Source organism: Asterias amurensis, chromosome 17 (genome assembly GCF_032118995.1).
Source record: "Asterias amurensis chromosome 17, ASM3211899v1".
NCBI lineage: Eukaryota > Metazoa > Echinodermata > Asteroidea > Forcipulatida > Asteriidae > Asterias > Asterias amurensis.
Window position 1 is genome coordinate 2684349 of NC_092664.1, and position 16157 is coordinate 2700505.

Genomic DNA, 16157 nt, shown 5'->3' on the forward strand with positions numbered 1-16157 from the left:
GTCTTCTCACTTGGTGTATCTCAACAAATGCATAAAATAACAAACCTGTGAAAATTTGAGCTCAATCGGTCGTCGAAGTTGCTAGATAATAATGAAAGAAAAAAACACCATGGTCACACGAAGTTGTGTGCTTTCAGATGCTTGATTTCGAGACCTCAAACTCTAAATCTGAGGTCTCGAAATCAAATTCATGGAGAATTGCTTCTTTTTCGAAAACTACATTACTTCAGAGGGAGCCGTTTCTCACAATGTTTTATACTATCAACCTCTCCTCATTACTCATTACCAAAAAAGGTTTTATGCTAATAATTATTTTGAGTAATTACCAATAGTATCCAGTGCCTTTAAGGATTATTGATAATAAAAACATATTTTACAAGAAATGTTGATGTACTGTTCATTTTCACAGATTTCGATGACTCTGTTTCATGCGGTATTAAAGGCAATTGGGAACGTCCAGCAAACCGCATCGTAGGTGGATCCCCCTCATCTGCTGGTACCTGGCCATGGATGGTGTCCTTACGAGATAGTTCAAAAAACAAGACACACTGGTGTGGGGCGTCGCTCATTTCACCGTACTGGGCCATCACAGCGGCACATTGTCTGTAAGATTGTGTACTTTGTTCTATACTTGTATAGCTTTATCACACCCCTAGGGACATATCAAAGCGCTCAGTATTATTTCCTGCAAGGTGTGTGGAGCAACGTATGAGACATACATGTATTACTTTAAAGCACCATGTAATGGTTTACAAGGTGCTGTGGTGCAATATGTTGTCGATCAGACCAGGAACACCAGGGTGAACCCCTGCTCTAAGCAATAAGTGCAAAGGGTTCTTTTATGTGCATTACACAACACACGGGACCTACGGCTTTACGTCCCATCCAAGTTACGCAGCACGAATGGTTAAGTTCCTTGCTAAAGGATGCAAGTGTCCCGGCTCTCTAACCCACACTCTGCTGATCAGAAACACCAGAGCTTGAACGGTGCTCTTGTCCGCTTGGACACTTTAGTTTTGGCGTGTCTCAAGCTCTGGTGTTGTCAGCAGCAGAGTGGGTTCAAATCCTGGTCAAAACACTTGTGTCCTTGAGCAAGGCACTTAACCATATTTGCTACGTTAAAAGTTGAGAAGGTAATGCATTCTGTTCTACCAACCAGGCTCCTAGTGGATGATACCCAAGCCTTACAGAATGTGAAGGGAATGTCTACCTTCCGACCAGCTACTATTTTAAAAGCAGGACAGTTCTTTTCAGAAGTGAAAAGTCTCTCGAAAGACTACAGTATTTTTGGGTAGTAGAATATAAAGCAAGACAAGTTCTCTAAAGAACAAAATCTACCTAGCAAGTAGATACACCAATGGTGTTACCGCAAACCAAATTGATACCTAACCAAGCAATGCCTCAAATCAAATGAACATTGTTTCCATATAGCTCCTGGGCAATCTTGGTGGTCTACTTGGTAAGACGCTGCTTTAGAGTTGCAAAGGTTGTGGGTTCGAATCCCACCAGAGTAATACGCCTGTGTTTGATGTTTTCAGAGGTTTCTTCGACACTGCAGTCCTCGGTAGCATTGAACTAGACAACCCCTCTCCCTACAACGTTGAGATCCAAGTGAAAGACGTCTACACTCCCATTGGCGCGCTGGACTTTGGAGCCGTCGAGCAAGCCGATGTGGCCCTTGTTCGTCTTGCCAACCCCGTGCAGCTTAATCACCATGTTAACATTGCCTGTTTACCAGAAGCCAATTCTACGGTTCCGCCGGGTACAATATGCTACATCATTGGATGGGGGTATCAGCAGCAATTTGGTAAGTAGAAAAAGGAGTTGTAAGTGTTGTGATTCCTTCATTTTGAAACGAAATTCTTTTTTTTTCCCCTTAAAGGCAGTGGACACTATTGGTAATTAATCAAAATAATTATTAACATAAAATCTTAATTGGTAACGAGCAATGTAGAGCTGTTGATAATATAAAACATTGTGAGAAACGGCTCCCTCTGAAGTGACGTAGTTTTTGAGAAAAAAAGTAATTTTCCACAAATTTGACTTTGAGACCTCAAGTTTAGAACTTGAGGTCTCGAAATCAAGCATCTGAAAGCACACAACTTTGTGTGACAAGGGTGTTTTTTTTCTTTCATAGTTATCTCGCAATCAAGCTCAAATTTTCACAGGTTTGTTATTTTATGCATATGTTGAGATACACCAAGTGAGAAGACTGGCCTATGACAATTACCAATAATGTCCAGTGTCTTTAAAAAACAAGGAAATTCCTATTTTATTTTTTATTTATTTTTTTTTTTTTATCAATTCCTATCAGAAATTGAGATATTACCATATAGTCTCCCCAGATTGCAGAGTAGGGCTTTTAAAACTAAAGATAAATTTAAATAATTTGGCTTCATACTTGCTAGTTTTCAAGCTCGCTGCATGTTTCCGTGCTTTGTGATAGTCTGAAGTCCGAACACTATCACATGGCTCGCACAGTACCTAGACGTCTTTTTACCCACCTTATGAACCAAATACATGTAGGTTGTGCATCTGTGTATCTGAAATGTGCGTATCAATGTTCTGTGTAAGAGGATGATAAATAGTCTGTTGGGGTGCTATAAAAGAAATATTGACTGCTTGTACTCTTGCTGTGGCTAAAACTTTGACTCCCTCGGTAATCCCTGGATCATTCCATTTTCCCTCTGACCGGCTGACCTCTGGAAAATAGAACGCTCTGGGGATCACCTCAGGAGTCATAGGTTTCACCATAGCACTCGAAGCAGTGTATTTGTATACTATCAACAGCTCTCTCTTGCACGATACCAAGTAAGTTTTTATACCAACAACTATGTTGAGACATCCCCGGACCATTCCATTTTCCCTCGGCTGACCTCTGGAAAATAGAACGCTCCGGGGATCACCTCGGGAGTCATAGTTTTCACCATAGCACTCGAAGCAGTGTATTTGTACATGTATACTATCAACAGCTCTCTCTTGCACGATACCAAGTAAGTTTTTATACCAACAACTATGTTGAGACATCCCCGGACCATTCCATTTTCCCTCGGCTGACCTCTGGAAAATAGAACGCTCCGGGGATCACCTCGGGAGTCATAGTTTTCACCAAAGCACTCGATGCAGTGTATTTGTATACTATCAACAGCTCTCCATTGCACGATACGAAGTAAGTTTCTATGCTAACAACTGTTTTGAGTAATCCCGGACCATTCCATTTTCCCTCGGCTGACCTCTGGAAAATAGAATGCTCCGGGGATCACCTCGATCGGGAGTCATAGGTTTCACCATAGCACTCGAAGCAGTGTATTTGTATATAATGTATAGGAGTTGAAACCAACGGTTCTTTTCAGAATCAATCCGACTCATTAGAGATAGTCATTGCATGGTGTTACTGCAAACCTTTCTGTATTTGTATACTATCAACAGCTCTCCATTAAGTTGTTACGCTAACAACTATTTGTGTAACTACCAATAGTGTCCAGCTGTCAATTTCACAAAGAGTGAGGACTCGTCTTATCTCAAGTTAGGACGAGTAACTCTTAAGGATTAATCTTAAGGTCTGCATGCTACAGTGCAGGGTTGTGACTCGTCCTAAGTCCTAAGATTAGTCTTAAGTTAGGAAGAGTTTTGTGAAATCGACAGCAGTGCCCTTAAAGTCAATGGACACTATTGGTAATTACTCAAAATAATTATTAGCATAAAACCTTTCTTATTGACGAGTAATGGGGAGAGGTTGATGGTATAAAACATTGTGAGAAACGGCTCTCTCTGAAGTGCCTTAGTTTTCGAGAAAGAAGTAATTTTCCACGAATTTGATTTCGAGACCTCAGGTTTAGAACTTGTGTTTTTTTCTTCCATTATTATCTTGCAAGTTCGATGACCAATTGAGCTCAAGTTTTCGCGGTTTGTTATTTTATGCATATGTTGAGATACACCAACTGGGAAGGCTAGTCTTTGACAATTACCAATAGTGTCCAGTGTCTTTAACCATTTTGTATTCTTTTGTATACAGGTGTAGTTTCTAATGAGCTCCAGGAGGCTGAGGTACCGGTTCTCTCTCAGACTGATTGCCAGTCGATGGCACCATCTGATGTGGTTATGGGAGATTCCCTTATGTGTGCTGGCCTCACATCAGGCGGCGTTGATACATGCCAGGTGATTTATTTATTCTCAAATCAACATCATTTTCAATATAAAGCTATACCATTGATAATGTTTTTAAGAGCTACTGCTCACAAAGTCACTGGGACATGTTGCCTTCGATGGGGCGAGTTGGTCAATGAAAGCATTTTTTATGAAATGCATATGGGCAATTCCATGGACGGTTGCATTACACTTTTCTGTGTCATTTCTTGATCTTGGTGCTGGTAGTTCTATGGGAGATAATGTATATTTTCCACGAAGTTTATAAACTGATTTGTACTTGACACCCAAGGCTTTGAAGTGATGATATTAAAAATGTTGTGGGCTTTGTGCTCTGGATGTTATAACGTTGTAAAAAGCGGTCAGTCGCATTACACAAAAAGGACATGTTAACAAATGCACTAGTCACAATTCAAAAGTTTGCTCTAACTAAAAAACTTGGGAAAGTTTAACTACATGTAACACACAACTTTTATACACCAGTCTCCAACAGGAATATATACGGTTAGCACCTTGATCTAATAGGTAAACATGGCAAAACCATGGTTAGTCGCATTATGGTCAGTCGCATTACAGTTTTTCCAGTCACTTTAGCCAAGCCTTCATGGAGCCCAAGCTGAGTTCTTATTTTAATATTTGGCAAAATTAGGTCCATTCTTTGTCAACTTAAATGAATTGATTTTATATGTTAGCTATAACTTCTAAGTGGGAAGAAAGTTGTGACACAATTTTTTGGTGTTATGTCCATGTTTCCTTGGAATTGTCTATATGGTTAGAAAGATGTTTTAAAAGTAGAATACAATGATCCACACAGATATGCCTTAAAATTGCATGGTTTACCTTGTACGTCGTGAACTAACACGGCGCGCCAATTCGTCCTCAAAATTGCCAACTGTGTTATTTGGTAAAGTGAAAGGATAACCACGCAATTTCAAGACATTTATTCTCATCACATGCATTTTATAATATACAGTTTCAAACTCTTTTCATTAGACCAACTCATCGATCCAAGGCTATGTGTCCCGTTAATGAAAGTTACTTGCTAATACTATGTTCCATCACCACCACATATTCTAACTTCTAACATCCATATGTTCCGGCTCCGCAACCTTTATTTGATTACCCGTATGTTCGGTCACCTCATATTATATTCTATAAAACATGTTCCGGCACCTAAACCTATGATTGATCACCCCTATTAAAGCCCTTTTCATACTACTCTATTCCCCTGGGCAGCCTTGAGGAATAACGGCCGGCCGGCCTTTTCACTCTATGATTGCTTTACCGGCGATTAGGCATACCCCAGGATTAGCCACCCCTGCTCTGGAGTAGGGGTGAGCAGTGAAATCCTCGGGTATTCTTGAAATGGCAACCGGAACCCTGTTTAAAGGCAGTGGACACTATTGGTAATTGTCAAGACTAGCCTTCACAGTTGGTGTATCTCAACATATGCATAAAATAACAAACCTGTAAAACTTTGAGCTCAATCAGTCATCGAACTTGCGAGATAATAATGAAAGAAAAGTAACCCTTGTCACACGAAGTTGTGTGCATTTAGATGGTTGATTTCGAGACCTCAAGTTCTAAATCTGAGGTCTCGAAATCAAATTTGTGGAAAATTACTTCTTTCTCGAAAACTATGGCACTTCAGAGGGAGCCGTTTCTCACAATGTTTTATACCATCAACCCTCCCCATTGCTCGTCGCCTAGAAAGGTTTTATGCTAACAATTATTTTGAGTAATAACCAATAGTGTCCACTGCCTTTAATAGCGTCACATCACAGTGTGAAAGTGGGCCAGGGTAACTGTGGGGTAAGAAAGTCCCAGGGCCTTCCACGGGGATAACAGTGTGAAAAGAGCTTTTGTTCTGGCACCACAAACCCTATTCTAACACCCATATGCTCCTGCATCTCAACACATTTTCTTATTTTCCAACACCCCGATGTTCCGACCCCAACCTAAATTCAAACACCCCTATGTTTAGACATCCTTATAAGTAACGTTAGAAAATAGATTTAGCTGTTGCAATCCCTATTCTAACACCGATATGTTCAGCTGCATCTCAACCTATATTCTTATTTTCTTACACTCCTATGTTCCGACACCAACCTATATTCTAACTAGTACACCCTTTGTTTCGACATCCTGTTAAGTAACGTTAGAAAATAGATTTAGCTGTTGCAAACTGCTTACAAACCAAAAGGACCTGTGGTATAAATGCAAAACTTAGTTAATGACCCGACGTTTCGACCTTAGCAGAGTCTTTCTCAAAGGCTAAATAACAACACATCAAACTACTTTAAGGCTAAATGACAGCACAACAAACAAGGCTAAATGACAACACAACAAACACACAGAGCGGCAAGTATTTTTACTGCAAGGTGAGTAGGACGAAGTTTTTTAATTGTGACACCTAATCCTTAGCACCATGTAATGGTTTACAAGGTGCTATGGCGCATTCAGCAGCCACAGCCAGGAACACCGGGGCGAACCCCTTCACTTCTTGAGAAGTGCACTTGGTTCTTTTATGTGCGTTAGAAATACAAAAATAGAGAGAGACAGTCAGAAAGCACACAGATCAAAGTTAAGTTGTCGGAACATAGGTGTGTTGGGGCATAGTGCCGTCACCCTTCAAATCTCACTCCTGTCTGTCTCATTCCATAGGGTGACAGTGGTGGACCATTATTATGTCAAGGGACAAACAACAGGTGGTACATTGCTGGCGTGACTAGTTTTGGCACTGGGTGCGGCAAGCCTAATAACCCAGGATTCTATACGACGGTGGCAAGTTTTATTGACTTCATCTTAGCTGTGGTGAGCGGCGAGGGGGATTCTGTCGCTAACAAAATTGAAATATTCTCGTAGTTAAATGCAGTTATTGGATCCTGGACTGCTGATATAATCTTGGACTGCTGGTACTTGATTAGACTGATGTAAATAATAAGTTGGGAGGCCATCGTCCCAGTGATGAGGAATTCAGTCTTTTATCTGAATTCAGACCGTAACAACCACGCACTCACTCAGTCGACCCAAGTTGTCACGTTGCCGAATGTTTGAGTCGGGCTCGATGTCTGACGCACTACACAACTCTATCCTGCATACAATTGATTAGCTTCTCCTTGATGTTAACTCCTGCAACCAAATAACAGATTTATAGAGACATTCCACCAATCTCTGCTGCTGTTGCTCAATGCAGAGTCTGCTTTATTGACCACTGCCATCATGCTCAAGACCAGGTTATACCTGATGTGCTATTTTGGAGAACCCATGCCCCAATGGAGGACGTAGACCACTACATTGACGTGATTGGTAGAGATACGGAGTCTGAAATTAAGAGACCTTCCAATCATGATGAGGGATAAAAACCTTAGTGAGACATTGTGCATGGGGTCTCGGTTGCGACAGCTAAATGATGATGTGACCATGTGATCAAGATGCTGTATTTTTCTCGAAATTAAATAAGTCTGGCTTTTGGATCTACTTTGTAGAGTAAAGGAAACCCAGGCCTTAAAGCAAATTTTGAGGAATTTCCACTTTTTGCAAATCTCATCACTGGCTACATATGTCAGCACTGGGTTGCATTGGTGTTGATCAGGGCCCTATTTCATAGAGCTGTTTAAGCACAAAAAGCAGCTAAGCACAATAAAATCATGCTTACCTGAATAAGGTTACCAGCCAAACTACCATGTGAAATATGTGACTGGTATCCAGTGCTCATTTCTGCTTAGCAGAAATTTGTTAAGCAGTATTTTCTGCTAAAGTCGGTCTATGAAATTGTGCCCTTATGGGAAATGTACCATTTGCACTTTTTTGAATTCTTTTTTTGTATCTGTTTTATTTTATTTTTGTATTCAATACCCAAGTACATGTATAACCTATTCTTACCAGTGCACTGATAACCAACCATTCTATGTTTTATTTTATTTTAAACTTCACTTTTTTAAGTTAAAGGCGCTGGACACTCAAAGTTATCGTGAGCATAAAACCTTACTAAATTGGTTACGAGCAATGGAGAGATGTATAAAACATTGTGAGCAATGGCTCCCTCCTCTGAAATAACATAGTTTTTGAGAAAGAGGTAACTTGTTACGCGAATAAAAAAAAAATACTTCAGCTGAAGCCTTTTATTATTCATCTGAAAGCACACAAAGTAATGCAACCTGGGTGTTTTTTCTTTCATTATTCTCTTGCAACTTCGACAACCAATTGAGCTCCAACTTTCACAGGTTTCTTCTTTTATGCAAACGTTGGGATACATCAAGTGAGATTACTGGTCTGTAAATTCAGAACTTTCCCAAGCTCTGTGGAAAAAACCCAGAAAACAGGCATTTACTGGGAACAAGTTTAGTCTTAGATAGATGACCCTTTACACGTTTTAGTTATTATTATAATTATTATTAAATTGTGGTGGATTTTGGATTATGCCTTATCCACATTCCATTTTTACTACTGTATATTTTATATCTTGCCAAAACTATATCCTACATGTGTTTACGGAATTATTTTTATATTGTTCTGAAATCAATGGATTATGAATATTATCTGCAAGCTGCTGTATATAAACATTTGTATTCGTATACCCAGGTTTTATTAAATAATTGGAGAATATATATTTAAAATTGAAGAGGAAATTGTTGGAAGGTATTTTTATTTTATCTCTGGAAAGCGCCCCCTATATTTTTTGAACATGGACTCGTGGCTTGGTGATTGCAGTCACTATGGGGTTTTGCGCATAGAAAAAATTAAGTTCAGAAATATGAAAAATTAATTTTGTTTTGCTATTTCTTACTTTCTATGGATGCTGAAAAAATCCTGAAGGAGATGTGGATGGTATTTAATTAATTAAGCACTTACGGACTAACTAGTTTTATTTTCCTAACCCCAGGCTAAATTGGGCGCCAAAGTCTGCGATTCCACTTTGAGGTGTTGACAGATGCCCCAGTACAGGATAACCTGAAATAGCAGGTCCAGTGGAGTTTTTTTTCTCAAGATGTGGCAGATGAAAAACCAATGATTCAGTGCCAGCTGTCACTGTGGTGACTTGGTCGAGGGATTCAGTTTCAGTTTTAAAAATTGCCCAGAGTCAATTATGCATGATCCACGCGCAAAGAATTCGAAGTGAAGTTGGAGTCCAAGCAAGTGTGGCTGGAGATTCTGCCCCCCCCCCCATATTATGGGAAACTGTGTACAAACCACTTCTAATAGCGCCCTCTATTGAATCATCCTCCTACAGCTCATGTTAATTTCCCAATGGGGGACCACATCTCCGGCGGACAGAATTCCCTGGGACACGGGCAACCATTTTGGCGCGCTTATTTTGAAGCAATGCGGTATGCAACTATTAAACATGGCGTCCATCTTGGGAGCTTAATTTATTTTGTAAAATCTGCACTCCATTACTGACGATGCACTTTGGTTTTATTTTAAATTGGCACATGGTCATGGGCTATACATTTCTGTTTTTAATTTAACTGCACTTGTTGTCATAGACGGCCGATTGTTAGCAAAACATTCAATCGTGTTAACATACAAACATATTGAGCTTAATTCAACATTTTTGTAACCCCCAATGAAAAAATACATAACACAATTGGTTGCTTTGCTGTCAACAAATTCAACACTATTTGTTTAATATTTGTGATCATTTGTTACAAACTGAACAAGTTTTGCTTCGCATTTATGGCTTTCCATTTATGGCTTTCCATAACTTTGAAAACTTGGTTTGGAAAAACCTCGTGGCTAATGTCACTTGGATTCTGTGATGCACTCATTTTCCGTTAGATATTGTCCCCATAAAGGTGGGCGGAAACTACAAGTGTCTAACCTTATGTTAAGATGGTGTAAATTGACATTTTATTTATACTTGTTTCAGAGCGAAATTTGAAACATGACGTCATTGGACATCAAACTAAATCGTCAGTATATTCCAAAGAACTTTTGCGCCAAAGATAAGGTAAAATCATGGTAAAATCCATTCCTGCCGTTTTGATTAAAAATCTTAAAAATTAAATTTATTATTATGCAAAATAATTATTAGCATTAAACCTTACTTGGTAATGAGTAATAGGAAGCTGTTGATAGTCAACATTATGAGAAACGGCTCCCTCTGAAGTGACGTGGTTTTCGAGAAAGAAGTAATTTTCCACGAATTTGATTTCGAGACCTCGGATTTCGAATTTGGGGTCTCCAAATCAAGCAATGAAAGATTTCGAATTTGAGGTCTCGAAATCAAGCGTATGAACGATTTAGAATTTGATGTCTCGAAATCAAGCATCTGTGCACACAACTTTGTGTGATAAGGTCGTTTTTCTTTCATTATTATCCCGAAACTCCGACGACCAATTGAGCCCAAATTTTCACAGGTTTGTTGTTTTATGTATGTTGAGATACACCAACCGTTAGTGTCCATACAGTGTCTTGGGCAACCTACGAAGGTTTTTGTGCTTTATTCACCCCTTGAACATAACATACTCGATGCACGACCGCGCGACAGTTACAATGCAGATATTTTTGTTCGGTTTCTCTGCACTCCTCTTTATTTTTGGTATTATTAAATTCCTTTAATTTCACTCGACATATAAAAATGCACAAAGGAATTTGTATTTTATTGGTCTGGATCAAATTATGTACATTTTTGTCCTTCGGTCTTGCCTTTAACAGATTGCAGCATTGCCCAAAATTAAGACCTAACATTTGTAGCAGTACGGCACAGCGAATAAGATGGCATACACGAATAATATCAGCAAGTCTATGATTTAAAAACTCATCTTTGTGAATTTGCGTCTTTTCGATCCGATAACACAGGGAAATATTTCAGACAAAAACAGACATGATATTCCTCTGATTTGTTTGCCCTTGGGGAATAAAATTGTGATTAAAGACACTGGACACTAAGGGTAATTGTCAAAGACCAGTCTTCTCACTTGGTGTATCTCAACATGCATAAAATAACAAACATGTGAACATTTTAGCTCAACTGGTCATCGAAGTTGCGAGATAATAATGAAAGAAAAAACACCCTTGTCACACGAAGTTGTGTATTTGTGTGCTTTCCGATGCTTGATTTCGAGACCTCAAATTCTAAATCTGAGGTCTCGGAATCAAATTCGTGGAAAATTATGTCTTTCTCGAAAACTACGTCACTTCAGAGGGAGCCGTTTCTCACAATGTTTTATACTATCAACAGCTCCCCATTCCTCGTAACCAAGTAGGTTTTTATGCTAATAATTATTTTGAGTAATTACCAATAGTGTCCACTGCCTTTAAACAGCCTGAAATGTCAGTAGACCATCACGATGGGTGTATTGGTCAGTTCTTGTACTCGATAACATATTCCTACCTGTTTTCTTCTTTCATTATTCTCTTGCACATTCAACGACAAATGAGCCCAAAGTTTCACAGATTTGTTATGTTATTTATATGTAAGGTTACACCAAGTAAAAATACCAAACGTGTCAAGTCCCTTTAAAGGCAGTGGACACTATTGGTAATTACTCAAAATAATTAGTAGCATAAAACCTTACTTGGTAATGAGTAATGGTTAGAGGTTGATAGTATAAAACATTGCGTGAAACGGCTACCTCTGAAGTGACATGGTTTTCAAGAAAGAAGTTATTTTCCACGAATTTGATTTCGAGACCTCAGAATTAGGTTTTGAGGTCTAGAAATCAAGCATCTGAAAGCACACAACTTCGTGCGACAAAGGTGTTTTTTCTTTCATTATTATCTCGCAACTTCGACGACCAATTGAGCTCAAATTTTTACAGGTGTACTATTTTGTGCATAATATGTTGAGATACAACAAGTGAGAAGACTGGTCTTTTACAATTACCAAAGGTGTACAGTGCCTTTAACCAAAGGGTTATTATTTGCCTTTAAGTTATTCTCTCCACCTGATATTACCCCGCGGGTATACGGTAAAACTAACGGCGTCCAAGCAACTTGAAACCGTCTCGATGTCCCAGTGTCCTTGATCTAGTCATTTGTTGTTATTTATCGTGTTTAATGATTCTGGGGAATTAGAGTTTCCTTCCATGATGTTTGTGTGTGTAAGTATTATTTCCAATATACCTTTCTATTGCAACGTCATCACAACCCAAATACTTTTAGTCAACATTTTCACAGATACACATGTTGGGATGCACCAAGTGAGAATGACTGGTCTTTGACATTTTGTTTTGCTAACAAAATTTGTTTTGCTAACGAAACAGTTGCTTGCGGTGTAAGCACTTTATGTAATCCACCACATGCATAAACTGACAACCTGTAAAAGTTTGAGATTGATCGGCCATCTGGGTCATCAGAAAATAGTGAAAATCCGACAACACATTTTGTTTGTATGACATTGATGTGAAAAAAATTGAATAAAACGCTCACTGAGCGATAAACTCCAAACGCGAAATTGGATTGTTCATTTCCCATCAAATTTGACATTATTTTTTGACAGAAATATTTCAAGGGATCCTATATCATCATCATTATAGACCGTGTAAGTTTGATTTTTAATCCGTGATCTTAGACGAGTTATGTTCCTTTAAGCGTTAGCATTCGGCGCGAAGTTTGAAAAAACACGAGGTCAAGTTACACACTGCACACTAAGTCTTCACAGTTGGTGTCTCAACATAAGCATAAAAAACCCTGTCAAGATTTGAGCTCAATCGGTCGTCGAAGTTGCGAGATAACAATGAAAGAAAAAATTTAAGCGTTAGCATTTGGCGCGAAGTTTGAAAAAACATGAGGTCAAGTTACAGGTCAAGTTACACACTGCACACGGAAAAAACGCACAAAGTCTTCACAGTTGGTGTATCTCAACATACGCAGAAAAAACCTGTAAAAATTTGAGCTCAATCGGTCGTCGAAGTTGCAAGATAACAATGAAAGAAAAAACACCCTTGTCATACGAAGTTGTGTACTTTCAGATGCTTGATTTCGAGACCTCAAATTAATTCTAAATCTGAGGTTTCGAAATCAAATTCGTGGAAAATTACTTCTTCCTCAAAAACTACATGTCACTTCAGAGGGAGTCGTTTCTCACAATGTTGTATACTATCAATCCCTCCCCATTACTCGTTACCAAGTAAGGTTTTATGCTAATAATTATTTTGAGTAATTACCAGTAGTGTACACTGCCTTTAACGATCATCATTCTACGCTTATGTGCACGAGCGTCAAATTTCTCTTCCAGCTGTGTACGCACAGAATGCCTTGGAGTACGCACGAGCACAAGCAAAAATTCGCCGCTAACCCGTGAAATCCGTAAGCGCAGAATTATTCCTTGCTTCCGCAAGCGCCGATTCGTGCTTACTTTGCGTTATGAAATTCTACGCCGGGAATCAAAACGATTATTTCCGTCATTGATGTTTAAAAAGGAATTATTTTCTAACATAGAATCGTAGATTTAAATATCAGTAGGGGTTAGGGTTAAACGCAGAACTTTTTTCGTTGATTTTCCAATTTCCACTTACAAAACAATAATAACCTATAACACTAAGCGACCTATATTCCCAGTTCTGCTGAGCCCACCAGTCATCACTGCAACAGCTTGTGCTACCCTAGACTTGATTCAAGTCCCGTTCTCGTGTGAGAGATCCCTTATCGCACCAACTAGCAAACAAGCCGTACAGCAGTGCGCACTTGTGGTCTCGAGGCGTGCGGAACAGGTTGCAGAGTATCACAAAACTATAGTTTTCTGGCGTTGGCACGGGATTGGGACTTGAGTCAAGTCTAGTGCTACCCCGTCCCCATTGCTTGAAACTCGATCCCGCATACAAGATCCACACGTTGGGTTTGGATGATCTTCACCAACACGAGAGCTCCGATCCCCTGGCTCCCTGCACGGTGTGCCGGGGGCGAACATCTTACATGTGCGGGGGTGTCAGTTCATTCAACACGGTACTTCACACAGACCGGTTTGGTGTTAACCAAACCGTCCCTGCGTGGTGATAGGTATATGTTGACGTGAAACTTTGATACTTCTTCTTCCTTACTACCGGTAGCACTGCTTCATAAGTGAAGATTACCGCACTACTTGTTGCCAATCCTTCAATATCTGAGGTATATCGTTCAATAAGTACATCCCTCCAGATTGTCATACTTGCGCAAATGTTGTAGAGGTAAACCTTGCCAATGCTATCTCGGACTGAACTGTGAGCTTTGTTTCATCTTTCAATAAGCACATCACTCCAGAGGAGTATTGGCGTACTTGGGTGCAAATGTGCTTGATGTGGAAGTAAACCTTTCCAACGCCATTTCGGACTGTTTTGTTTCATCAAGCGGCTATGAATGGGTGTGATGCTGCAAGGAATGTTGGCAACCAAGACATGGACTATCGTGTGGATAACACTACCAGAAACGGGGAATTAACAGCATCTGATTTGGCCAAGCAACTCCTCGAGGAACGAGCCTTACACCGTTGCAGTTGCGAATCGGCCAAGACAGAAACCCCGTATCGGAGTTCGCTGTCCACCACTGATGGAGACGTCTCGCTGATGGGTGAAGTGCGACCTGGGGACGGCATGGGTGGGCGGACCAGACACGAGCCTGAGGAAACGTCCACGGAGTCTGGGGAGACAGCTGAGTTGGTGAGTGACGTTTCTAAATCACCCCCTTATGTCAGAAGCTTGAGTGACTCGTTCGGAAATCAATAAACTCTAGCTAAATCCTCCTCCGCAGTTCGGAGGGAGAATTGTTTGTAAATGGTCAGACTGTGCTAAGTACAGGGCCCAATTTCATAGAGCTGCTAAGCACAACAATTTGCTTAGCATGAAATTTCTTCCTTTATAAAAACAAGATTAACAACCAAATTTTCACATGATTTTCAGAATAAGCAAACAACAGCTGAATACCAGTAACAAGCAATATGCAACAAATAAAAATTTGGTTGGTAATCCTGTTTTTATCAAAGAAGAAATTTCATGCTAAGCAAATTTGTGTGTCTAGCAGCTCTATGAAATTGTGCCCTGTACACACATGCTATTCCAACTTTATACCATGAGACCAATATGAGAATTGGTGTCCCATCCCCTCCCATACAAGGAGGTAGAACTATACATCGGTGTTTATGTGTAAATATAAAAATTAATGTTCTTTATCCCCGATGCAAATTTCCTTCTATTAAGTTGTTGCGGTACCCGCTGCCAAAACATAGGATTCAAACTGCCTCTAGCTATCGGGCAATCTCGGTAATCTAGTTGGTAAGACACTGCTCTAGAATTGCAAGGGTCGTGGGTTCGAATTCCATCCGATTTATATGCCTGTGATTTGGGAAAGTATTGAGTGTACAGTGCTAACACACATTGGTGTATAGTTATGGATAAGGCCCAAATGAATATGACTCTTAAACTAAAGGCTAGTCCTATGTTAGAGGTCTGGGCCTAACTGCGTCTTATATATAACGACCAGTCTGAACTCTTCGTGAAATCCACCCCAGCCACATAATTTTACACTCATTTTTTTTACCAAAAGGAATGTTTCATTTGTAGTTTATTTTATAAAACGAAAACAAAAAATTGATGGCGGGATACGGACGTTTACTTCATGACCGATATCTGGAAAAGATGGCTCCCATAAGGCTCCCATTTTAAAACCATTTTCTGTTCTTTGTGCAAAAGAACCCCCCCCCCCACCCCACTACCCTCAAAACCATTCCTAAGATTACCAAAACACAATGAAGATACAATAGAAGGGGAGACTATGCCATTTATCGAGCACATAGTGTTAAACCTCACTCCATGTTTAAAGACACTGGACACTATTGGTAATTGTCAAAGACCAGTCTTCTCACTTGGTGTATCTCAACATAATGCATGAAATAACAAACCCGTGAAAATTTTAGCTCAATTGGTCGTCGAAGTTGCGAGAAAATGATGAAAGAAAAAACACCCTTGTTGGGCGAATTTGTGTGCTTTCAGATAGGAATAAAATAATTGTTATGGTAATTACTCATGATAATACTCAAAATAATTATTATTAATAATTTATTACGAGTAATGGGGAGAGGTTGGTAGTATAAA

At 39.6% G+C, this 16157-nt stretch overlaps 2 protein-coding genes across 2 annotated transcripts in view; both read left to right on the forward strand.

Annotated features, from left to right (window-relative positions):
• Positions 1-9298, forward strand: part of LOC139950000 (uncharacterized) — a 57525-nt gene extending 48227 nt beyond the window's left edge. Inside the window, exons 28-31 of the mRNA XM_071948617.1 lie at positions 410-605; positions 1539-1807; positions 4016-4158; positions 6811-9298. Coding sequence (XP_071804718.1) covers positions 410-605; positions 1539-1807; positions 4016-4158; positions 6811-7011 — 809 coding nt within the window. The 3' untranslated portion in view covers positions 7012-9298. The remainder of the gene's footprint in view (positions 1-409; positions 606-1538; positions 1808-4015; positions 4159-6810) is intronic.
• Positions 9299-9938: 640 nt separating this feature from the next.
• LOC139949474 (uncharacterized) overlaps positions 9939-16157 on the forward strand; it is a 40710-nt gene continuing 34491 nt past the window's right edge. Inside the window, exons 1-2 of the mRNA XM_071947827.1 lie at positions 9939-10099; positions 14319-14726. Coding sequence (XP_071803928.1) covers positions 14424-14726 — 303 coding nt within the window. The 5' untranslated portion in view covers positions 9939-10099; positions 14319-14423. The remainder of the gene's footprint in view (positions 10100-14318; positions 14727-16157) is intronic.